The 25,070-nt window shown below is 41.1% G+C and overlaps 1 protein-coding gene across 4 annotated transcripts; it reads left to right on the top strand.

Moving 5' to 3' along the window:
• The first annotated feature begins 1,578 nt into the window (after positions 1-1,578).
• On the top strand, positions 1,579-23,833 carry PRPF3 (pre-mRNA processing factor 3). 4 transcript variants are annotated; one of them, XM_047084177.1, is made up of 16 exons: positions 1,585-1,683; positions 4,224-4,413; positions 5,864-5,994; positions 7,978-8,124; positions 10,505-10,588; positions 10,786-11,006; positions 11,658-11,964; positions 13,084-13,250; positions 13,995-14,074; positions 16,044-16,187; positions 17,209-17,308; positions 17,482-17,595; positions 18,640-18,758; positions 19,043-19,126; positions 20,433-20,494; positions 23,475-23,833. In XM_047084177.1, exons 2-16 carry the CDS (start codon positions 4,269-4,271, stop codon positions 23,619-23,621), a joined length of 2,052 nt encoding a protein of 683 aa, XP_046940133.1. In that variant the 5' UTR covers positions 1,585-1,683; positions 4,224-4,268; the 3' UTR covers positions 23,622-23,833. The 4 variants fall into 4 exon arrangements, with proteins under 4 accessions (XP_046940135.1, XP_046940133.1, XP_046940134.1 ...); XM_047084178.1 differs by lacking the exon at positions 1,585-1,683 and adding an exon at positions 2,832-2,947; XM_047084179.1 differs by lacking the exon at positions 20,433-20,494 and having other exon boundaries at positions 1,579-1,683.
• The last annotated feature ends 1,237 nt before the right edge of the window (positions 23,834-25,070 follow it).

Here is a 25,070-nt window from a genome sequence, read left to right as displayed (position 1 = left end):
AAGGTTTGCTGAAGTCATATTTGAATAAAAATCTGAAGGGGATTCAGGGAACAAATCCTATATCTGGATTAAGAACAATCCAGGCAGAAAGTATCAAGTCCAGAGGCCTTGAGGTGAAATTATCTTTGGTATGTTCAAGAAACAAAAGGGGTTAGGATTCTGGAGTTGAATGAGTGAGGTAAAGAGATCACAGAGGTTATGGAGTGGGGCAGATTTTGTAAGGCATTTTACTCTGATATGGAAAGCCAAGGGATGGTTTTTAACCAAGAGAATAATAATAACCTTTCTGATGATCACTACAGTACCTGCCACTCTAGTACTAGATAGTTTGCTGCTTATTCCTACGTGATGAGACCAAAGGGGGACAGAGTGGAAGCAAGAGAGAAAGCAGGAAGCTACTAAAATAATCCAAGCATAGGGACACCTGGGTGGCTCAGTCGGTTAAGCGTCTGACTCTTGATTTTGGCTCTGGTCATGATCTCGGGTTGGTGCGTTTGAGCCCCGCTTTGGGCTCTCTGCTGTCAACACAGATCCCGCTTCAGATCCTCTATCCCCCTCTCTCCCCCTGCTCACACTCTTTCAAAAAAATGAAATAAACATTAAAAAAAAATAATAATCCAAGCATAAAATTGAGAGTAGTGGAAGCTGTGAGAAGCAAGTGGATTCTATAGGACCAATACAACAGGAGACCAGGACCATTCCAAGATCATTGGCTTGCATAACTATGAATACAGTTGCCATTAACTGAGGATGAAGATTGGGAGCTGTTTTGGGGGAGGGAGGATAGCAGTTAGAATCAGAAGCTTAGTTTTCATTACTTGAGATGTCTTTTACACATGAGGCAACTGGCTAATTATTATATATAATGAAGCTTTATTGAACTCTGAGAAGCACTTACCCTCCGTCATTCTTGCGGTCCTCACAGCAGCCCCACGAAGTGGATTTTTTTTTTTACAGGTAAGGAAACAGACTTAAGTAACTTGCCTAATGTCACAGCTAATGAGTGAGAGAGCTAGAATACAAATCTAGACAGTCTGGCTTTAAAGCCCATGTTCTTCATCATTAAGGGATATCCATTCTCAGATAATGCCTGGCACATAGTAGTAGGCACTCACATATCTACTATGTCAGTGAATGAATGAGACAGTAAAAGGAACAAATGCGGAGCTGCTATCTTCAGAGTCCTCCTATGTTCTCATTTTTCTTGGTAGTCTCTGGAATCACGCTTAAGTAAGGGAGAAAGGTTAAAGAGGGGTGGATAATGCTAGCGACCACGACTCTCAGGTTTACTTACTACCAGAGAGGCCGCGTTTAGCCCGAACGCAAAAGTCCCGCTTTTAGCGCACTTAGTCTTCACACCAGGAGTACTGCAAGCAGCCCAATTTCTGCTTCAGGCAACATTAACTTCGCAGGAAACTAGTTCCCGCATTTCGCTGGGGAAACCTAAGTAGGTAGCAACTTGTACAGGCAAACTTCACAGCTCGGGCACGCATGCGCGCCGCCGCCGAGCAGATGGTTACTACGGCTGCGCGAACCGGTGGCCCCGCCCTTCCCCGTCACATGTCGGGGGGCCGCGGCGTGGCGGCGGCCGTGGCGGTAGCGACGGCAGGCCGTAGGGCGGTCGGAGGGTTTCCGGTTCCGGTGTAACGTTCGGGCTCCGTCTCAGGGGCTGAAGTTTGTGAGGTGAGTAGTGACCCCGGGCCCGGGGTGGATATGCAGTGGTCCGAGCGGTGAGGACCAGGTTTCAGTCCAAGGGCAGGACCCAGGCGGGAAGGTTCAGTGGGAAGGAAGCCGAAGAAGTACAAGGTCCTGAGGGAGAATGGGTTGGAGTGAGATTGTAAAGAGGAAAAGGGCGGGGGCGGGAAGGGGACGGGGTGGGGAGACTGGCTCTAAGATGGGAGTTTGGGGAGGACAAGGTGGGGTGGGGAGCCAGTGGGAGATAGGGAAAGAGCAGAGAAGAATAGGGGTTGCAGAGGGAAGGAAACTCAGGTTGTAGCAAAGAACACGGAGTAAGGGGATTCTTCAGAAGATTGGATTCTGCTACCTGCTCATTGAGAGATCCTTCTGCCTACCTCTTCTTCCACCCCCACCCCACCCCGCCCCGTCCCAGGCAGTTATTGTTGAACATTTGATTAGTGACAAAGCTAGTGACTGTTGGGAACTTTTATTTTTGTCCACTGGCTGTTTAGTTTGCTAGAGGATTGAGTTGAAGTTGAATACATTTGTTAGTATAGTATTTGGGCACACGTTTCATCTGATAGAGTGGTAGCTCATTTGTTGCTTTGGCTTTTCAAATTGCTTACGCTTTCTAGCCCATGATTCAATTCTAGTGGAATGTAAGCCTCGTTAAGGCGAGGATTGTCTGATACGTTCACCGTTGTAGGTATCCGCAACACCCAGTGCACTGATTGAGACTTAGTAATTATACAATAAATATTTACTGAATAATAAAGAATGATGAAGGTATGGCAGATTGTCCTCATTTTGTAAGATGAGTAGACCGAGGCTCAGAGGAATTACTTGCCCCAAAGCTGGTAAACAGTAGAACTCTGTGACCCAGATGTTCAGTGTGAACTTTCTTCACTCTCTGTGGTGTCTATGCTTCTTTTGAGTAATGCATGTTTAATATACAGAGATTTATAAACTATACTCTATCATGACATAGGTGAATAGAGCTGCCATAGAATTATTCATAGAACATGTCCCTGAGACACAAAATCTTTCACTCCTAGTTTCTTGATTTTAATCTACTGGCTTCCCATGGTTATGCCAAAATTAAATATGCTGTTTAGCAACAGGTCTTATAGAGAGGGTAAACCTGCCAAGAAAGTAGAAATTAATCAGACTATCTTTTAGGAGAAAAGAGGTCTTAAAACATCTTGAAAGATTGACTACCGGAGACCCTGATTTGTAGCAGTGCTGGGAGGAAGTTAGCTTGGAAACGGAGGTCAGTGCAGTTTATTGATTTAAGCACTTATGGAGAAAATCAGGAAAATAAAATTTTCTCTATGCTCATGAGTTTTGCTGTTTAAGTAGGAGATCAAAAATGTAAAATGAATAATGTTGAAGAATTATATTAACTTGCATTAAATAACAAAGATTTGTTGTAGGGTGTCCTTGACGATAGTGTTTTCTCTGCTAAGCTAAAAAGTAGAAGAATAAAGATGAAAAGGGAGAGAGAGAAAGTACATCCAAAATGAGGACCTTCTTTTCTGAGGTGAAGAATTAATCTTACAAAGTCAACTGACAGAGTAGAACATGAGAGAACGTGATCTGGGTACAGAATTCCCACAGGGATGAATATGACTGTAGAGATAAGTGACAGCATTCTTAAGGATTATAAGATTTGTTATTTTTTTAAATGTTTCATTTATTTAAAGTAGGCTCCACGCCCAATGTGCGACTTGAACTCATGCCCCTGAGATCAGGAGTCACATGCCATAACAAGTGAGCCGGCCAGGCACCCCAGGATTATGAACTTTAATATAGGATGGCTGACCTGGATAGCCCTTTCTCTCTCCCCCTCCCCACCCCCCCACCACCATTCCTTAAAAGAAGGGAATCCTACAGGTCAAGGCTAGGTTAAGGAATGCCTACCTGGAAGCAGGAGAGATAGAAAAGCTGGCCTCTGGGGGGCACCTGGGTGGCTCAGTCGGTTGAGCGTTCAACTTCAGCTCAGGTCATGATCTCACGGTTTGTGAGTTTGAGCCCGCGTCGGGCTCTGTGCTGACAGCTCAGAGCCTGGAGCCTGCTTCTGATTCTGTGTCTCCCACTCTCTCTCTGCCCCTCCCCCACTCATGCTCTGTCTCTCTCTGTCTCAGAAATAAATAAGCATTAAAAAAAAAAAAAAAGAGAAGCTGGCCTCTGGGTGGGTTTTTTCAGTCTTGTTTTCAGGTTATATGTTTGCCAATCCTTGTTATGACAAGATCAGAAAAGAAGCTGGAACTCATTTCTCAGACTGGGTTATTCCCAGGGTTGGTTTGTTTATTCCCCAGATTTCACTGATCCACTGATACCTAACTGAGTTAGAGTTGCAAATGAAATGTAGTTCTTTCTGCTTTTAAGTAATGGGTTTTAGAGAAAGTATTTAGGTCGAAATGAAGTGCAGGAACTTGCCTAAGGATTGGGAAGAGAGGCGGAGAGGGCATTCCTGATACACTAAACATTGCTTGGGGTGCTCTTTTCCTACCCTCTAACTAAGTGTTCTCCTGGTTTCTTTTTAGGTGCAGGACTGAATCCCATTTCAGCTACCCTCCCTTTCCTGAAGAATGGCACTGTCTAAGAGGGAGCTGGATGAACTGAAGCCATGGATAGAGAAGACAGTGAAGAGGGTGCTGGGTTTCTCAGAGCCCACAGTGGTCACAGCAGCACTGAACTGTGTGGGGAAGGGCATGGACAAGAAGAAGGCAGCTGGTATGTCCTTTTATGAATGTTTTTTTAATGTTTTTATTTTTTGAGAGAGAGAGAGTATGCAAGTGGGGGAGGAGCAGAATGAGAGGGAGACAGAGGATCCAAAGCAGGTTCCATGCTGACAGGCTGGCAGCAGCAAGCCTGATGTGGAGCTTGAACTCATGAACCTCGAGATCATGACCTGAGACAAAGTTGGACACTCAATTGACTGAGCCACCCAGGAGCCCCTGTTTTATGAATCTTTTGACTTATAGCAGGATCCCAAACACTGCTTTGAACTTCCCCAAATTCTCTCTGCTGGGAGTGTCTAAAAAAAATTAGGCCACATATTATTTTCTCCTGCATTATGATGGAAATAGCCTAAGTGACTAATTTTGCTTTTTCCCTTTTTTTAATACTATTTGTGACATATTTTGTTTTTTATTTGTTATTTTTTTAATTGTAAGCTCTATGCCCAATGTGGGGCTTGAACTCATGATCTCAAGATCAAGATGCTGGCTCTAGCAACTGAGCCAACTGGGTACCCCATTTATGACATATTTTGAATCTCAGACTGACTTCCTTTGACCAATGTCAAGTCAGTTGAATCAACTAAGTTATATTTACTTAGGAAAGATGCTAAGGGCACCTGGGTGGCTCAGTTGGTTAAGTGGCCGACTGTTGATTTTGGCTCAGGTCATGATCTCACGGTTTGTAAGTGTAAGCCCTGCTTCGGACTCTGCACTGGGTGTGGAGAGCCTGCATCAGATTCTTTCTCTCCCTCTCACCCTGCTTGTGGGGGCTCACTCGCTCTCTCTTTCTCAAAAAAAGAAAGAAAGAAAAAATATGCTAAAGTCAGATGGGTAGATTCAAGTTCAGAGTGATAACTAAACCAAGTTTATGAAAAAAGTTGAGGGAGGTAGAATTTGTTAATAGTAGTCTCTTCCAGCTTGCTCTTTGGGAAGAGTTAGGGTGATTATTCATCGTTAACTTTGATGTTCAACCTGAATAGATTGCTCTGGCTTTGCTACTTCTTACTGCAAAAAATTGTAACTATATTTTTACCTCATAGGGCAAGGTCATTCAATATAAGAGGATTTATGGGAATCCTACAAAGAACTTAGGAAAACATTTCCCTCCCTCCTGGAGGTAAAATTCCAGTGTTGGTGTCTGTTATATGCCTAATATTGGACTAAGTACTGTTACTTTGTCTTTTTTTTTTTTTTTTAAGTTTATTTATTTTGAGAGAGAGAGAGCCTGTGTGTGCTAGCAGGGGAGGGGCAGAGAGAGAGAAATGGAATCCCAAGCAGGTTCTGCACTGTCACATCAGAGCCCGATGCAGGGCTCAAACTCAAAAACCATGAGATCATGACCTGCGCAGAAATCAAGAGCCGGGCACTTAACCAACTGAGCTACCCACTCACTCCTTGTACTCTAACTTTTTCAACCCTACCACCTCTTTTTTTCCTGTCAGACCATCTGAAACCTTTTCTTGATGATTCTACTCTCCGATTTGTGGACAAACTATTTGAGGCTGTGGAGGAAGGCCGGAGCTCTAGACATTCCAAGTCTAGCAGTGACAGGAGCAGAAAACGAGAGCTAAAGGTAGGTTACAGTTAATTATCTGATGAGCTTGGGAGTGTTTTGAATGGTAATAAATTTGCTAAGCTTACCTGACTCACACTTTGGTATTTAATATTAGAATACATAATATTCAAGAGAGATACTAAGACATTAAAGGAGAGGAGGTGAGCTTGTATTATCACCATCTTATGATGGTGAACTACGTAAGTTCATGGGTTGAAATACTTCAGGGAAACAATTGGTAGCTTTGTCCTTTTTCACGTACAGTTAGGAGTTTAGTTCTTACATTTCCCTTTGTCTCCTCCTTCCCCCCCCCCCCGCCCCCCCTTACTACTACCTATAAGTTGATCACTCTAAGGTTTTATGTTTTGGTTTACTTGATACCTAATAGATGTTTCAGAATGTGACTCCACTGTTGTAAACCTCCCTGTTGTTCCTTTTAGAGGTTTTTCTACAGTGGACTTGTAGATGGGATACCTAACAAAAATTATTATTTACTGTATGTCTTGAGAGCCTGCTGTTTGCTATATAGCATATGGCTGGTCATCTGGCCCCATGAGTGGACTACTTAAAAGGACCATCATTACTGTCTTACTTCCTTCACTTTTTATTCTGTAGTTGCTGATTGGTCATGCCTTTTTTCAGTAGTAGCTGCGTCAGGTGGCTGGTTTCTCTATCTCTTTTCTTTTGCTTTAAAAAGTCTTTTCTGTGGCTCCCATCAAACCTTCCAAAGTGCATTTGATACCTTGGCTATCCTATTGCTTTTCCTGGGGCACAAAGAGTGAATAAGCAATGTCTGCTTGGTCCCTGGCCAGGCAGTAGAACCGAGAGAAATAGAGGGTCATGTGCCTTTTGTGTTTAAGTCATCGTGGGTGGTGAGAGGAATGAGAAATAGTCCTTGCCTTAAAGGAATTTGCAATTTAAGGAAGGGCACAACAGAATATAGTCACAAATTACAAAATCTAAGTAGCAGTCTCATATAAATTTTAGAGATGACTGTAGGGTTTCAGACTGATGTTGAATTTGGTATGTTTACGTGGGAATGCTTAATCCACGATTTGCACAGATCTGTGGAGTGAAATTAATGCTATAATAGGGCATGTGGCTGTGTAAGGGCTGAGGCATGCTGTGAATGAAGTGACTACATTGGGTGGGATTGATAAAAATGGTTTCTTGAAGGAGGTATCTAGGTAGCTTTGGGATACGGGTCCCATTTTGGTCCGTTCAGGTCCCCACCCCACACAATATATTATGGGAGAGTCCTTTTTCTTGAACTGTAGGAGTTCCAGGAAGCGCTCGCCCCTGGCCGAGGATATGTCCTTGCAAAACACGAGCCCTCCTAGTGAAGAGGGGATGTCACCCAAAGCCTACCACCGGTGTGTACATTTGCTTTTTCCCGTTGTCCCTTCCAGTTGGCCACTCTTGGTCCTGTTAAATTCACCTTGCAAATTGGTCAGCATATTTGAGTTCCCATTGTTTGATGAGAACAGAGTGTTACTGGGTAATACTGAAGAAGAAAGAGAAAACCCCTGTCCTGAAAGAGCTTAGACTCTAATTGGGAGAAGGTACTAACATTGGAAGACTTAACACTTGGCAAACAGAATATTAACAATGTAATTTTATGTAATATGAACCCAGCTCTTAAGTGCTAAGAGGATATGAAACAACAGTTTGATCAGAGTGAGATGAGATTATTAGGAAAACTTCCTGAGGCGAGTTTTAGGCAGGACTTGGAACAGGGGTGTGGAAAAAGTTGAGGGATATCATTGCAAATGTAGGCAGTAGTATTGGCAAAGACCTTGAGATGGGAACATTTATAAGGACATGGTGATGAAATTTGCTTGACTGGAGTAGGAGAACGATGAAGTTGGGTGAGATGGTCCGTTTGGTGGAGGGTCTAAAGGACTCTGGGGAAAGCTACAAAATGCTGGTAGGGACTAGGATGATTCTTCCCTTCTCCCATGGGCAGGGAGAAAACTCTTCTGTCATCTTGGGTTTCTTTAGGAAGTGTTTGGTGATGACTCTGAGATCTCCAAGGAATCATCAGGAGTAAAGAAGCGACGGATACCACGTTTTGAGGAGGTGGAAGAGGAGCCTGAAGTGATCCCTGGGCCTCCCTCAGAGAGTCCTGGCATGCTGACTAAGCTCCAGGTGAGTAATTAGGGACTGAAAGCAGTGATTCTATGAGCTGAAGAAGTGAGACATGCAGGGGTCCAGATTCATCATGACCTTGATTTGAATTAGTATTTAGCATTGGGAAACTTTTGTTTACTGCTCTATGTTTTATCATTTCTCAGTTTAACTAGGAGTATTCCACCTGAAGGCTATTGAAATAACATTTACAAGCACCTGTTACGTGGCAAACAAGGGTGTTACATACATTATTTGCCCAGTTGTCTACCTTGTTGGGTCATTGAGAAAATTATTGAACTAATCAGAACTCAGCTTGATGACAGAGGAGAATTTCCAAATATAATGCTGACATGCTATAATCCACTAAAATAATTTCAAGTTGACTTGTTTTTAATAAGAATTATCTGCGTTTTTAAAATGGACTTTCTTTTTTTTGTTAATTAAAAAATTGTTTTTTAATGTTTTATTTATTTTTGAGAGAGTCAGAGTATGAGCAGGGAAGGGGCAGAGAGAGAGAGAGAGAGAGAGAGAGAGAGAGAGAGACACCAAATCCAAAACAGGCTCCAGGCTCTGAGCTGTCAGTACAAAGCCTGACGCAGGGCTCAGACCCACGAAAATGACCTGAAGTCGGTCGCTTAACTGACAGGGAGTGAGGGAGAGAGAGAGGGGGGAGACATAGGATCTGAAGCAGGCTCTAGACTCTGAGCCAAAGTCAGCTGCTTAACCACCTGAGCCACCCAGGTGCCCCTAAAATGGGCTTTCTTAAAACAATTTTGGTACTACATATATAATAAATATTTCTTGTGCTGTTTAAAGTCTCTTGGAAGAAGAACAGAATATATACATATATGTGTGTGGGTGGGTGGATGAATTTGCTTATATATATTTATATATGATATTTCTGCAGGGAAAGATACTGGTGCTTTATAGAGAGTAGGAGTAGAAGATTTCACAGTATACTCTTTTGTACTGTTTTGCATTTTGAACTATGTAAATATATCACACAAAAAAGATGTCAAAAATAAACTTTAGGGCACCTGGGTGGCTCAGTCAGTTGAGCATCCAACTCTTAATTTCAGCTCCCGGGGTTGTGGAATCAAGACCTGTGTCCGGTTCAGCACTGAGCATGGAGCCTGCTTGGAATTCTCTCTCTCTCCCTTTGCCCTGCCCCTGGCTCTAAAATAAAAAGGAAAAGGAAAAATTAGGGACACCTAGGTGGTCAGTTGTTCAAGCATGTGACTCTTGATTTCTGCTCAGGTTGTGAAATCAAGCCCCATGTCAGGCTCTGCGCTGATACTAAGGAACCTACTTGGGATTCTCTCTCTCCCTGTCTGCCCCACCCTCTCTCCCTATCTCTCTGTTTCTCTCAAAGTAAATAAACATTAAAAATTGTTTTTGTGTGTGATTAATTTAAAAATATATCTTGAAACACCTTGACAGCAAGGTTTCTTTTGGAAAATTCAAGAATTATTTGATTGTATTCTCAAAGGTTATTCTCATATTCTTTAGGACAGAAGAAGTATTTTACACGGGATAGGAAACAGATCTTTGCATTGTTGTCTCCAGTTACCCAAAGCAGGAATTCATCAAAAGTATGATAATTTGGGGCTCCTGGCTGGCTCAAGTCAGAAGAGCATGTGACTCTTGATCTGTGGGTCGTGAGTTCAAACTCCACCATGGGTGTAGAGATTCCAAAATTAAATAGATAAACTTAAAAGTATAATTTGTGTGGACTCTGCCAAGAGTTTTGTTTAAATGCTCATAATAGCCCTGTAAGGTAGGTCTGTTGTTACCTTTTTTTAGGCACTTGGAGTTTTAGAGATTAAATACCATGTCCAGTGTCACATAAGCATTAAGTGGCAGAGTTAAGATTCAAGCTCAGGTTTCTGTTAACCTGAGTCCTTTTTTTTTTTTTCTTAACGTTTTATTTATTTTTGAGACAGGGAGAGACAGAGCATGAACAGGGGAGGGTCAGAGAGAGGGAGACACAGAATCTGAAACAGGCTCCGGGCTCTGAGCTGTCAGCGCAGAGCCCGATGCGGGGCTCAAACTCATGGACCGCGAGATCATGACCTGAGCCGAAGTCGGCCGCTCAACCTACTGAGCCACCCAGGTGCCCCTGTTAACCTGAGTCTTAATCATCAAGCTATGTTACTACCTACCATGCCACTCCTGCTTGAGGAAGATGGGTTGAAATGTTTCAGTGCTCAGCTATGTAGGCTTTTCTTTACTGAATTTTGTAGCCTGTGGTACAGGCAGAATATGGTGGGTTCATTCAAAAAATTTTTAGTTCTCTAGACCTGAAAAGCCCTTTGTGTTTACGAATCTGTATAGGAGAAATAAAAAAGAGATATTAACAGTTTTTTAATCCCCCCCCCCCCCCCCCCACCGAGAGCAGATCAAACAGATGATGGAGGCAGCAACACGGCAAATTGAGGAGAGGAAAAAACAGCTGAGCTTCATTAGCCCCCCTACACCTCAGGTATTGTGCTCAGATTACTCTGAAATGACTCTTTAGCAAAGAATTTCTTGCCATCCACTCTCATTTTCTTGCTATCCACTCATTTGAGTTTGGAAGGTCACTGCATGTTCCATGCCACCATCTACCAGTCTACATGTGTGACCTGTCCGCCTGTCTAATTCTTCTGATTCTGATTCCTTTTTTCTCCTCTCTCACAGCCAAAGACTCCTTCTTCTTCCCAGCCAGAGCGACTTCCAATTGGCAACACTATTCAGCCCTCCCAGGCTGCCACTTTCATGAATGATGCCATTGAGAAGGCGAGGAAAGCAGCTGAACTACAAGCCCGCATCCAAGCCCAGCTGGCACTGAAGCCAGGGCTCATTGGCAACGCCAACATGGTGGGCCTGGCCAATCTCCACGCCATGGGCATTGCTCCCCCGTGAGTATCTGTTTCGTGGAACCCCTTAGTATTTCTGAAGCTGGAGAAGCAATAAATACCTTTGAATGTTACTGATCCTTTTCTCCCAAGGAACCTAAATCATTTCTTACAGTTTCATATTTCTTACGTGTGCTTAATAAATACCAATTGAATTCTCTTAGCTTGCTCGTGGCAGAATTTATTAGCTTCTTTTTATAATTGGTAGAACTGAGGTTAAGATTCTTTATCTGTTGTTGAGCTAGGAATAGAACCGGTCTCCTGGTTCCTAACTCAGAACTATATCCATTAGACCTCAGTGAATGATACCAGATCTGAGAGTTCTCTACAACTGGATAAAGATGATAGACTTTATTTTTAGCGCCTACAATTGGTTTGGCATACTATGTCTGATTCAGAAATTCTGGAGTGAAGATTGGCTTGCAAATTCTTATCAATGTAATATATAAATTCATTTCATCCGATTTTACTCTGTACTCACATACTCAGTTTGATGTTTTCAGTCACGGTGTTACAGATGGGTTTATGTTCCCTAGAATTGTGTGTAACCTAGTTCTCTTTGTTTGGTTTGATTTGATTCATTTTCTGTTTGTTTCTTGTTTGCCTTATTTATTGTCCCATATGGCATTTATTTCTTTGTGGGCTGTTTCTCAGGAAGGTGGAGTTAAAAGATCAAACTAAACCTACACCACTGATTCTCGACGAGCAAGGTCGCACTGTAGATGCAACAGGCAAAGAGATTGAGCTGACACATCGCATGCCCACTCTGAAGGCCAATATTCGTGCTGTGAAAAGGGAACAGTTCAAACAACAGCTAAAAGAAAAGCCATCAGAAGACATGGAGTCTAATACTTTTTTTGACCCTCGAGTCTCAATTGCCCCTTCCCAGCGCCAGAGACGCACTTTTAAATTCCATGACAAGGGCAAATTTGAGAAGATTGCCCAACGATTACGGACAAAGGTATGTGGTTTAGAATATAACCTAGAACTTCAGGGGTGCCTGGGTGGCTCAGTCGGTTAAGCATCTGACCCTTGGTTTCGGCTCAGGTCATGATCCCGCGGCTTTGTGGGTTCAAGCACCGCTTTGGGCTCTGCACTGCCAGCGCAGAGCCTGCTTGGAATGCTCTTTCTCTCCCTCTTTCTCTCCGCCCCTCCCTCACTCACACAGTGTCTGTCTCTCTCAAAATAAGTAAATAAACTTTAAAAACAAAATCTTAAAAAAAAAGAATATAACCTAGAACTTCAAAGAAGGTAGGAAGGTGACAAAGGAAATTTAATACAGTCCTAAAATACTGCCAACTCAATTCTCAAAGTTTTAGGCAATTAGATACACAAGTAATAAAGCAATGACTAATTTCTTTTTGATTTATTTATTTTGAGAGAGACAGCGCAAACAGGGGAAGGGGGAGAGAGCGAGAATCCCAAGCAACCTCAGCAGGGTCAGCGCAGAGCCGGGTGTGGGCCTCAAAGTTACAAAACTGTGGGATCATGACCTGAGCTGAAATCAAGAGTCAGTCTTTTAACCAGCTGAGCCACCCAGGGTGCCCCTCAATGACTAATTTTTAAACTGCTTTATTCCTGGGATACTTGAATTTTAGCTGATTTGTCTTAATTCCATTCTACTTAAGTGGAAATAAAATTGACTTTGAAAATTCACATACAGACAGTGGAGGGAAACAATTCAGAACCCTCTGCGTGATTGAGGAAAGCTAGCCTGGTAATATAACATTTACTGCAGATAATCCATACACCTTGAGAGTTGAATTGACTCTATATCCGGTGAGTTTTGCTTCTTGTTTTCATTCTCAGAATGGAGTTTTCATAGAATTCCATTTCTGTGTGTTTGCCGCAGGCACACACTGTGGGGTGAAGGATGGTGATAAGGGTAGTTGTATGTAAATCAACTAAGTAAAGGATAAAGTAGAATGCCTCTTTTCTTCTAAGTTTTCAGAAGTTATGAATTCTTTGCATTAGGCATAAAGAGTGCAACAAGGGAGTACTTTAAAATTTGGGATTCTACTATTTCCCTGTTTTCTGTGACTCCAATTTATCTTCCCATCTTTGTTTATCTTGTCTTTAGGCTCAACTGGAGAAGCTGCAGGCAGAGATCTCACAGGCAGCTCGAAAAACAGGCATCCATACTTCCACTAGGCTGGCCCTCATTGCTCCTAAAAAAGAACTAAAGGAAGGAGATATCCCTGAAATTGAGTGGTGGGACTCTTACATCATCCCCAATGGCTTTGACCTGTGAGTTTGTTAGTTAATACCTTTTAATAAGGCTAGAGTTTTATTGAGAGAGATAATACTCATGCATTAAGTAAAATTATGAAATCCTAGTGAAATAGGTAGCCATATACAGGCTCTTATATTTGTAAATATGTTGAATAAGTTATTTTTAGTTTTTAAGGTTAACATGGGAAGGAAAAGGCACAAATGATCTAAAAGAGAAAGGATGTAAGTTTATATTTGCTTTTGTTATACGTGGTTATTATTTTTTTTGCTACCTATAATAGGCTTTTACATTTCTTAAAGATCCAGTCCTACAATAGAGAGGAAGGAGTCTTAATTGATGAGGGAAAGAATGAAATCATTTGAGAAACACTTGGAGAGCTTTAATTATATCCGTTCTATAATTCTGATCCATGGCTTTAGGAAACTGTATCTCAGTCTTTCCCCTTAACCCTTCCTTTGTCAACCACTGTCCCAGGGAGTTATTGTTATTAGTGAAAGAATGTGGCATCCATCCATCAGGGATATTAGGGTAGAAAAAGGTTGAGAGTGACTGATGTGGATTGTATGTCCAACCTTAGTGGACCCAGTTTTCTCATCTTGAAAATTATGTGTAATACAATTACATGTTGTGGATATGCACACTAAAAGGTGCTAGAATGTTATAGAGAGTGCATTTTTTCATTGTGTTTCTGAGACTCCTTCTCTCTTAGAATTGTCTCTACCCACATATCCTGTTTTCCCTTCTTCCTCCAATTTTAGTACAGAGGAAAATCCCAAGAGAGAAGATTATTTTGGAATCACAAATCTTGTTGAACATCCAGCCCAACTGAACCCTCCAGGTAATGTCTAGATTACTCAATCAAGGCTCTAGAGAATTATTATCCAATAGAACTTCATGTGACAATGGACAGCACATGTTCTCTGTGCTGTCCATGCAGTAGCCACTATCCACTTGTGACCGTCGAGCATTTGAAAACTGAGTTGCACTAATACAACTGAGAGACTGAATGTTAAATTTTATTCTGTTTTAATAATTTTAGTTTAAATAGTGTACGTGGCTTGTGACTACAGTATTGGACAGTGCAGGTCTAGAGCATTGAGGCCTAACCTAGAGATGGTTTCAACTGAAGTATATTACAAGTTGGGTTTTAAAAAGCGTTCTCGGGGCGCCTGGGTGGCGCAGTCGGTTAAGCGTCCGACTTCAGCCAGGTCACGATCTCGCGGTCCGTGAGTTCGAGCCCCGCGTCAGGCTCTGGGCTGATGGCTCAGAGCCTGGAGCCTGTTTCCGATTCTGTCTCTCTCTCTCTCTGCCCCTCCCCCGTTCATGCTCTGTCTCTCTCTGTCCCAAAAATAAATAAACGTTGAAAAAAAAAATTAAAAAAAAAAAAAAAAAAAAGCGTTCTCATCTTTGACTCCCAACTCCAGTTTTGTACACCACTGCCCTTCAGTCGTCTTTGTCTTCAGCCTTCTTCTCTCTTGATCATCTTTGTAGCAAAAGCCTGTTGGCTCACTCAGAAGAGATAGGTTTTAGTTGCAGCTGTGTTTTTAACTAGCTGAATCCCTTGGGTAAGTCATTTAGAACACAGAACTTTCTCACATATAGAGATAATGTTGATTGATAATGCCTTCTTCAAGAATTATGTAGATCATAAAAGATTTTAACACTTTCATCATATTTGGGATGAACAGAGGAGGTAATACCTCAATTAGTAAATTTGCTTGCCAATAACTCCAATAAGTTTAGAAGAATAGATTGGGACTTTGAGATAATATAGTATATGATAATCATTGTAATGTTATGTAATGTTGTGTAATGTAAAGGTACTCATTACTTAACCAGAGTCTACTTAGTTGTCATCAGTGTGGATCATTAGAAGAACGTAAGGGATTTTATTTGTTTTTAAAAATTGTCAGAGCCCCTGGCTGGCCCAGTCAGGAGAGCATGTGACTCTTGATCTCAGGGTCATGAGTTTGAGCCCTATGTTGGGTATAGAGATTACTTAAATAAACTTTAAAAATAATAATAATAATAATAATATGGTCGCCTGGGTGGCTCAGTCCATTGAGCATCTGACTTTGGCTTAGGTCGTGATCTCGTGGTTTGTGGGTTTAAGCCCCACGTTGGGCTTTGTGCTGACAGTGCAGAGCCTGGTTGAGATTCTCTCTCTCCACCCCTCCCCGACTTGTGCTTTCTCTCTCAAAATAAATAAAATATAGTAATAATAATTAAAAAAATTAAAAGTTGAGTAAACCTGCTTTGGGAGTCCAGAGGATTTTCCCTAATTCCTGTAACTCTAAAATTATAAATTTCATTATCTTGGCCCCACCTACCCCAAATCCTCATGCAGAGCAACTGGAGCAGCTCTAATTTTGTTTTCTGTCTTTGCCACTTCTCAGTTGATTAAAGCAGTCAACTACTTCAAGAACACTCTCATGAAAGATAAGAATGTTTTTTAAAAACGGAACATACTGGGGCACCTGGGTGGCTCAGTCAGTTGAGCATCTGACTCTTGATTTCAGTTCAGGTCATAATAATTCCAGGGTCGTGGGATCGAGCCCCATGTCAGGCTCCATGCTGAGTGTGGAGCCTGCTTAGGATTTGCCCCCTTCCTCCCCCCGTCACCCTTTTAGATAGATAGATAGATAGATAGATAGATAGATAGATAGATAGATAGATAGTAAAATGCTATACTATCACAAACTAAAAATAACTAATAACACTTAAAGTTTCTTTTAATGTGATTGATAGTCACCTACATCCTTCTAATAGGCTTATTGCTTTTGTAATTTTATTTCTCTACCTGGCAGTTGACAATGACACACCAGTTACTCTGGGGGTGTATCTTACCAAGAAGGAACAGAAGAAACTCCGAAGGCAAACAAGGAGGGAAGCACAGAAGGAACTACAAGAGAAAGTCAGGCTAGGCCTGATGCCTCCTCCAGAACCCAAAGGTACATATCTTAGAGGCAGGGTTGAAAGGGTGTTAAGTTTATCTGTGTAATTCCAGAGGAACTTTTGCATCTCTTGATATTTGAGTGCTTTCTGTTTCTCAGAATCATTCATTGGTTATTTTCTTCCTTTCCTAAATTTTCTACAATCTGGCTAAGACAGGTCAACATAGGGGTGCTTGGCTGGCTCAGTCAGTAGAGTATGCGACTCTTGATCTTGCGGTTGTGAGTTCGAGCCCCATGTTGAGTGTAGAGATTACTTAATAATAAAATCTTAGGGGTGCCTGGTTGGTTCAGTCAGTTAAGTATCCAACTTCGGCTCAAGTCATGATCTCATGGTTCGTGAGTTCAAACCCCGCATTTGGCTCTCTGCTGTCAGCACAGAGCCTGCTTTGGATCCTCTGTCTCTCTCTGCCCCTCCCCTGCTCACTCGCTCGCTCTCTCTCAAAAATAAAATAAACATTTAAGAAAATAAATAAAATGAAATCTTAAAGACAGATCAACATATTCACTGTAGAGGTCATTTAAAGCTTTTTCTTTTTTAAGTATAAAAATATATCATATTCTGATTTTCCTGAAAGAATAATGGTCTTGAAATTCATGAAGATAATAGTTGCACTGTTTGCACAGTTGTTATGTACGTAATTCTATAGTTGAAAAATGAAAATATTGTTAAACCCTGACTCCTGTAGTTTTGTTATCATTCAGTAATATTTTGCGTGAGCACTGTTATGTTCAGGATCTTTCACTACATGTTGTGATCAGAGTGAAAAATACCAAAGAAATAAAACTCCTTATCTGTCGTAAATTTTCAAGCAGTGTAAATAAATGTATACCAACTATATATATTATGTGACTTTCTACAAATGCTGAGTTCTTTGGATGGGCTTTTCAAGGTAGGGGTTTTTAGAGGAAGTGAGCTTTGAGCAGGGATTTGAAATAGGTAAACAGTTATGAATTGATAGAGAAGAGGTGCCAGGTTATGCCAGCTGGAAATTTAATTTAATCTTCTCTCCACTTGCAGTGAGAATTTCAAATTTGATGCGAGTATTAGGAACAGAAGCTGTTCAAGACCCAACGAAGGTAGAAGCCCATGTCAGAGCTCAGATGGCAAAAAGACAGAAGTAAGTGCCATGGGATTGGGTGGAAACCCAGGGCAAGTACCTTTCCCAGACTCTTCTGGGGGGATCCATATTTGGAGGGAGGGGAGAGTCCTCCGTTGCTCTCTCTTTCCCTCAGCTTTGCCTCTGATCTTCAATGCCTTTCTCACTTGTGGATGTCCTTCCTGTCACGACAGAGCGCATGAAGAGGCCAACGCTGCCCGAAAACTTACAGCAGAACAGAGAAAGGTCAAGAAAATTAAAAAGCTTAAAGAAGACATTTCACAGGGGGTACACATATCTGTATATAGGTAGGTGTCCAAACTGGGCCAGCCTTTCCCTTAGAAATGCCAAAAGTTTTCCAAGTGCTTGAGGCAGAATCACTGTGGTCTAAAGCATTCCTAATATCAATATCTACTCACTTCTAATGACCCCAACGTGAATCAGGAGCTAGTAAAGCTTTTATAATGATGAGGATTAAAGACTTACTCTTCTGTCTCTGGGGGCTTCTCAGTGAACCAGTACTAGTTCTGAAGAATGAATGAGTGAATATACTTGTTGAGACCAAGATGTGAACTAAGGATCATTCATCCTTTGTGGAACAGAAAATACCCTATTTCTCCAGGCAGCATTAAAAGTTTCTTTCTTCAGTAACTATATCCTTATCCTGATGTATTGCAGTAATCCTCTTATTCCCACTCCAAAATATATTTAATATGTTGTAAATATGTTCTACCTTGGTGCTGAATTAATGTTTTCATTTTATTCTTTTATGTTGAGTGCATATGTTCCTTCCATTTTTTAAAACGTGCTAGTGTTTAATAACTCGTTCCTTACTATGAAAGTGATATGAGGATTTTTTTTAATCTAACAATACAGGAGGGCCTTGCTGAACAAGACCCCTACTCTCTGAACCCTTAGTACCACTTACTGTAGGTAATTGCTACTAACAGTTTTTCATGTAGCTTTCTAGAAATTTTCCATGAGTAGCATTCTGACTACATTATAAGCATCTAGAAGGCAAAGAATTTGTTGATCTTTATACTGTCAAGAACAATTAGCTTACACATTTTTTTGGATGATGGTAAATATCTCTTTCCTTAGAGTAAATTTTGATTACCTGCTGTTTATTCTGGGTATATACAGTGCTAGTCTTTGAAGTATAAGACAGTGGGATTACTTCTAGATTCATTGATTTTACCTATCAAGCATTAGTGTATTTGCTTACTTACTCCGCAGATTTTTGTTTTTAGAGAGAAAACCATTTTGGATCCATCTGTTTGTTTGCCATTCCATTCAGGCAGCTACTGATGCTAACTGAAACAAAAGCCATAACTAAACTTTCCCTTCTCCAGAGTTCGAAATTTGAGCAACCCAGCCAAGAAGTTCAAGATTGAGGCCAATGCTGGGCAACTGTACCTGACAGGGGTGGTGGTACTGCACAAGGATGTCAACGTGGTAGTAGTGGAAGGGGGTGAGTCTGAAAAACTGAAGGAGACTTGTCCCCACACAACCCTAGGCTTTGAAGTGATTAGCATGGTGGGGAGAAAGGAGAAAAAGATAGAGTTTTAGAGCCATACCTGGGTATAATATCCTGGGCCTCTGTTTCTGTGTTTATTGGAGCAAAAGGACCTAAGATGTAGTTCCTGGTATTGCTTCAACTACCACATTAATGGCTGAGTATCAGATGAGCTCAGAGGTTCTTTCTACTTCATCATCATGTACAACTCTGGCAAAATTCTCCTTCTCTGTTTCCAGGCCCCAAGGCCCAGAAGAAATTTAAGCGTCTTATGCTGCATCGGATAAAGTGGGATGAACAGACATCTAACACAAAGGGAGATGGTGAATGGGGGTTAGAGGGGATGGAGTGGGAGGTGGGGTGGTACTCTGTCCATTCATCTACTCCCTCCCACTGACACTTGCTCACACTAGATAATGTTTAGGAATTGTAGAAAAACCCGTTTGGACTGTGAACATGTAGACATTCATGCCTACATATTTATTACGTGATGATGTGCATGTTATTCTTCTCCCTGGCCTTCAGGGTGTTTCTGCCAGCTGCTTTCCCTGTCTGTCCAGATCTGGACACTAGTTATGGGAGTCTATTCAGTTTGTGAAAATTCAGCAAACTATGCACTTTATATGTGCATTGTCTATATTATTTTTTGAAAGAAGTTATTTATTTTTAATGTTTATGTTTGACAGAGGGACAGACAGCGCACGAGTGGGGGAGGGACAGAGAGAGAGAGAGAGACAGACAGACAGACAGACAGAATCCGAAGCAGGCTCCAGACTGAGTTGTCAGCACAGAACGCTACATGGGGCTTGAACCCACGAACCGTGAGATGATAACCTGAGCCAAAGTTGGACACTCAACTGACTGAGCCACCCAGGCACCTCTTGAAAGAAGTTTTTAAAGGGTTGAAGGCAAAATTATATATACACACACACACACACACACACATACATACATATATACACATACATACTTTTCATTCTTTTGCCCAATTTTATATATGTATAAAATATATTTGACACCCTTATGACCATCATTCTTCCATCCATATTCATTCTCCCCTTTGCAGACCTGGGTTAGCATTTAACATGTGCAGAGAGTCATACTTTTCTTAATTTTCCTAACTTTGGCCCTTTTATATTTTGTGTCCTTAGTTAAGATATTTTCATGCCTTACTTAAAGTACACTTTTCACTATAATTGCCCTATATTTTCTTTTGTTTTACAAGTGTTTCTAAGATATTTTCATTTGCTTTATCTGCCCTCCTTCTCCATTAGATCAAACTCCTTAGTAACAGACTCCGTTGTCTTGGCATCTGAGGCCTGGTTTTCAAAGTGCTTAGGACAAGTTTTTATTGTTGATTCCTTGTCTCTATCTCCTTATTCCTGGTATCTGGTGCAGCTCTTGACACTTATTAGGTGCTCAGTAAATGTTGAATTAGTTAGTATCTCTGTTTGGAACTTTCAGTCTGATTTGCAGGAAATAAAGATAACAGAAGACATTTGACCCTGATACAATGGAAAGGGGAACAATATTTTAAAAGAATTGGGGTACACTTGAATACTCTTTGTTTAGAACCTAAATCTTGGTCTCTAAGTCTAGAGCAAGATTTAGCTATATTGTCTTTTCCAGATGATGAGGAATCTGATGAGGAAGCTGTGAAGAAAACCAACAAATGTGTACTAGTCTGGGAGGTAGGTGATCTTTTGTTAAACACTGAAGCAGAACTTCAGCTAGTTCCTGGTTGTTTATACTGTTCTAGTGGAGCAAAGGAATGGTAAAACTAAGCAATGATTGATTCCTTAAGTAGTTTATGTTTCCTTTTGGAATTCATTGTTACATGTTCGGCAGCAGATTCTTCCTGACTATATTTTAAATTGATGAGTGTATAGTATATGCCATCTGGGGAAGAGTATGGAAAACTGGTGGCAAGAATATAAATTCTTGACTGAGTTGTTTTATTTCACAGTCATGGATATGAGACTTAGAAAGAGGGAGATGAATCACTGGGAATTTTTTTTTTTTTTTTGTCTGGATAATAGTGAAAGAAGTGTTAGACTTAAGAATATAAAGTTGGGAGTCTGGGCATTACCACTTACTAGCTGCTCAAATGGGGCAAGACACTTAATATCAATTACTGTTAGTTTGTCTACAAAAATGTGGATTTTGTTTCCTTTTTCTATTTGTCAGTTTTCTGAGACCAGAATTAGATTATGATGTAATAGTGCTCTGTAAAATACAATTTTTTTATGGTTATACAGGTCCTTCATCCCTGAAATCTTAATGAACCAATATTAGTTCCTCTTTATTTTCTTTTTTTTTTTTAATTTTAAAATTGTGTTTATTTTTTTAAGTAAGCTCTACACCCAATATGCGGCTTGAACTCATGACCCAGAGATCAAGAGTCGTGCGTTCTATCAACTGAGCCAGCCAGGCACCCTGAACCAGTATTAGCTCTGAAGAATAAATGAATGCATATGCTTATTCAGGCCAAGATGTGAAATAAGGATTGTTCATTGTTTGTGAGCATATAAAATACCATCCTATTTTTCCAGGAAGCATTAAATTTTGTTTTAGTAATTATTTCCTTAACCTAATGTGTTGCAGTAATCCTTTTATTCCCACGCCAAAATACATTTTTTTACATTGTAAATATCTTCTACCTTTGTGTTGAGTTAATGTTTTCATTTTATTCATGTATATTGAGTGCATGTATATTTTTAATTAAAAAAAATTATTTTGAGAGAGAAAGAGAGAACACACAGAGCCCAACATGGGGCTCAATCTCACAAATTATGAGATCATGACCTGAGCTGAAATCAAGAGTCCAATGCTCAACCAACAGAGCCACCCCGGGCACCCCTATCTTTTATTTTTTTAATGCACTCATTTAGTAACTAGTTCTTTATTATAAAAGTATTATATTATTTCAAAGGTAGTGAATGCCTGTTAAATTCTAATAACACAGAAGAGCACTTACTGAAATGGTCCCTTTCCAATTTCCCCAGTTCTTTAAGACCACTCTTTATAGGCAATTCTTACTGTTTTTCGTGTATTCTTCTATCTTATCCCAGATTCCTCCAATTTATTATGCATACAAAATTAGGCTATAATAACTACCTCACCTGCATCCTGGATATTTAATATCCTACCCCCTTCATCTCTTTCAGTTACCTTTGAGAGTCCACAGGAATTGTATCTCAGGTTCAGAAACAAGCCAGGTTCTACTCTAGCTTCTTATTGGAATCTGATCCCTGAAAGCCTCTTGAGATAGCACTTTATGACTTCATTGTTGTTGGTGCCTTGGGTGAGAATGTGGTTACACCCAGTAATGTATCTATTTCTATTGTAGTTCTCTTCAGGTACCCCCCTCACTGCTCCCATTCCCCTCTTCACCTCACCCTCATATTCTTGTTTGTCAGTGGACCCCAAAGCCTCCTGCTTGTATACAGTCTTACTGGGTCTTGTGGAAAGAGTCCTTTTAGCCTCTGGTTCTTTCCTTAAAGGTCCTCTAGTCGTAGAGGCCTGGTGGGCAACTAGTTCATCCCATCTCATCCTCCATAGTCCTTCCTGACTTGCTTTTCCACCCAGGTATCAATCAGAGCACAGCTTTCTCATCCTCCATTCAGTAAAAAAAAAAAAAAAAAAACCAAAAAACCTGAAACCTGAAACCTTTATGCCTATAAATTCATGAAGACTCACAAATATCCAAGGGAATGGAGGTTAAAATAGTTTTTAACATAAAATCACGTTCAACTACATTGCTACACACATGTTATTAGGGTTTAGAAAAGAGTATATTATATCTGATTTACATTAGAAATTGCAGTGTTTTGGGGTGCTTCAGTCAGTTGAGCGTTTGGCTTCAGCTCAGGTCATGATCTTGCAGTTTGTGAGTTTGAGCCCTGTGTCAGGCTCTGTGCTGACAGCTCGGAACCTGGAGCCTGCTTCAGATTCTCTGTTTCCCTCTCTCTCTGCCCCTCCCCCACTCATACTCTGTTTCTGTCTCTCAAAAAAATGAATGAATGTTAAAAAAATTGAAGAATTTGGGGTGCCAGCATGGCCCAGTCGGTTAAGCCTCCAACTTCGGCTCAGGTCATGATCTTGTGGTTTACGGGTTCGAGCCCCACGTCAGGCTGTGTGCTGACAGCTCAGAGCCTGGAGCCTGCTTCGGATTCTGTGTCTCCCTGTCTCTCTGCCCCTACCCTCTCAACACTCTGTCTCTCTCTATCCTTCAAAAATAAAGATCAAAAAAAAATTTTTTTTAATTAAATTTTTAAAAATTAAAGAATTAAAAAAAAATTGCAGTGTTTTGGGGTGCCTGGCTAGTTCAGTCGGTAGAGCCTGTGACTCTTGATCTCAGGATTGTAGGTTCAAGACCCGTGTTGGATGTAGAGATTATTTAAATAAAAATCTTGGGGCACCTGGGTGGTTTGGTGGGTTAAAGCGTCTGACTCTTGATTTCAGCCCAGGTCATAATCTCATGGTTTGTGAGGCTGAGCCCCATGTTAGGCTCTGTGCTGACAGTGCAGATTGTGCTTGGGATTCTCTCTGCCTCCCTACCCTCTCTCTCTCAAAAAATAAATTTAAAAAACATTTTTTAAAAAAATCTTAAAAGTAAATCTTTTTTTTTTTTTTTAAGTGTTTTTATTATAAATTTTGTCTTTTTCCCAGGGTACGGCCAAAGACCGGAGCTTTGGGGAGATGAAGTTCAAACAGTGCCCTACAGAGAACATGGCTCGAGAGCACTTCAAAAAGCATGGGGCTGAACACTACTGGGACCTTGCTCTGAGTGAATCTGTGTTGGAGTCCACCGACTGAAACTACTGCGAGCCCTTGCCTCTCCTTTCCTGCCTTTGTCTCTTCAGTCCTCTTATTCTATTTCCCAAACCAGTTCCACTTGTGTGTGTGATTTCAGAACTGTGCCAAGCTGACATGGGGACAAAGGGAAAATACCTTACACCCTTCCCCAGTCAGCCTGGTGCCGCCCTTTATTCCCCTCATGTGCATATGATTAAAGAGTTATTTTTAAAGTTGGTATGATATTTTTCACACACTTACAGGTATTGGAGTTTAGGTCTTCAGGTGATCTTTTCTCCTAACTTCTAGCAATTGCTGTGGAAAAAAAATTTTTGTCATTGATATCTATGTATATGTAAATGGATGAATGGAAGGATGAATGGAAGGATGAACGGGAGGATATGTATTTTTGATGTCTAATGGAAATTTCTGACCTCATCTTGGAACAAGTGGGAGTAAGAAATCCTGCTTTCCTGGAGTGGAGTGGAGCCCAAAGTGTTATGGATGAAAGAGGGTAGGACAAGGAGTGTCCCATCTGTTAACCTTCAGTAGAGTCACAAGGTAGATTGCCACTGGTCTGGGCTAAGTAGTCTGGACAGGAAATCATTTCCTCAGAAGGTGCATAAATGAGAACACGTGTTGTGGTGAAGTGGACACAGAGAATCCAAGGAGGATGTTGTGGGTCAGTTTGTAAAATGGAAAAGGATTCAGGAATTTAGCCTATATCCTCTCTTTACTAATTAAAAAAAAACAAAAAAAACACTTTTTCTAAAAGACAATGTGTAGTTTCCTTTTTCTTTTCCTGGAATCTGACTAGATGTGGTTCTGTTTAAGAACTTGATGTTTCTGGTTTGATTTTAGGAGTATTGAGGTCAGCATAAGTATTCATTCAAGTCCAAAATTCTTAGTAGATCTACACTTTCATTTCCTGTTGCCTGTTGAGGGAATGGATCAAACACAGGAGCCATTAGAGCTCCCATAACTTCCTCTAGTTGGAGCTTACCAGGAAATAGTGTTGGAAAATGGATATTTGATCAGAAGTTAAAACATTCTGGGGCAACCTGGCTGGCTCAGTGGGTTGAATGTCCGACTTCAGCTCAGGTCATGATCTCGTGGTTCTGAGTTCAAGCCCTGCATCGGGCTCTGTGCTGACAGCTCCGAGCCTGGAGCCTGCTTGGGCTTCTGTGTCTCCCTCTCTCTGCCCCTCCCCTGCTCACGCTCCTTCTCTGTCTCAAAAAAAAAATTAACATTAAGGGGCACCTCAGTGGTTCAGTCAGTTGAGCATCTGACTTCAGCTTAGGTCATGATTTCACGGTTAGTGAGTTTGAGTCCCACATTGGGCTCTGCTGACAGCTTGGAGCCTGGAACCTGCTTTGGATTCTGTGTCTCCCTCTCTCTGCCCCTCTCCTGCTCTCTTTCAAAGATAAACATTAAACAAATAAACACTTAAAAAAGTTAAAACATTCTGCA

This window comes from Lynx rufus, unplaced genomic scaffold (genome assembly GCF_022079265.1).
Source record: "Lynx rufus isolate CCGP_SWC_20201006 ecotype Redwood Valley unplaced genomic scaffold, mLynRuf1.p SCAF_2, whole genome shotgun sequence".
Classification (NCBI taxonomy): Eukaryota; Metazoa; Chordata; class Mammalia; order Carnivora; family Felidae; genus Lynx; species Lynx rufus.
This window is presented reverse-complemented; position numbering and strand designations above follow the sequence as displayed.

What these genes read in the sequence shown, in the direction of transcription:
- PRPF3 (XM_047084177.1), top strand. Translation starts at nt 4,269, where the DNA reads ATGGCACTGTCTAAGAGGGAGCTGGATGAACTGAAGCCATGGATAGAG. An exon ending in CAGATGGCAAAAAGACAGAA is followed by an intron (nt 17,309 to 17,481) that starts GTAAGTGCCATG and finishes CTGTCACGACAG; the next exon opens with AGCGCATGAAGAGGCCAACG. An exon ending in GTACACATATCTGTATATAG is followed by an intron (nt 17,596 to 18,639) that starts GTAGGTGTCCAA and finishes TCCCTTCTCCAG; the next exon opens with AGTTCGAAATTTGAGCAACC.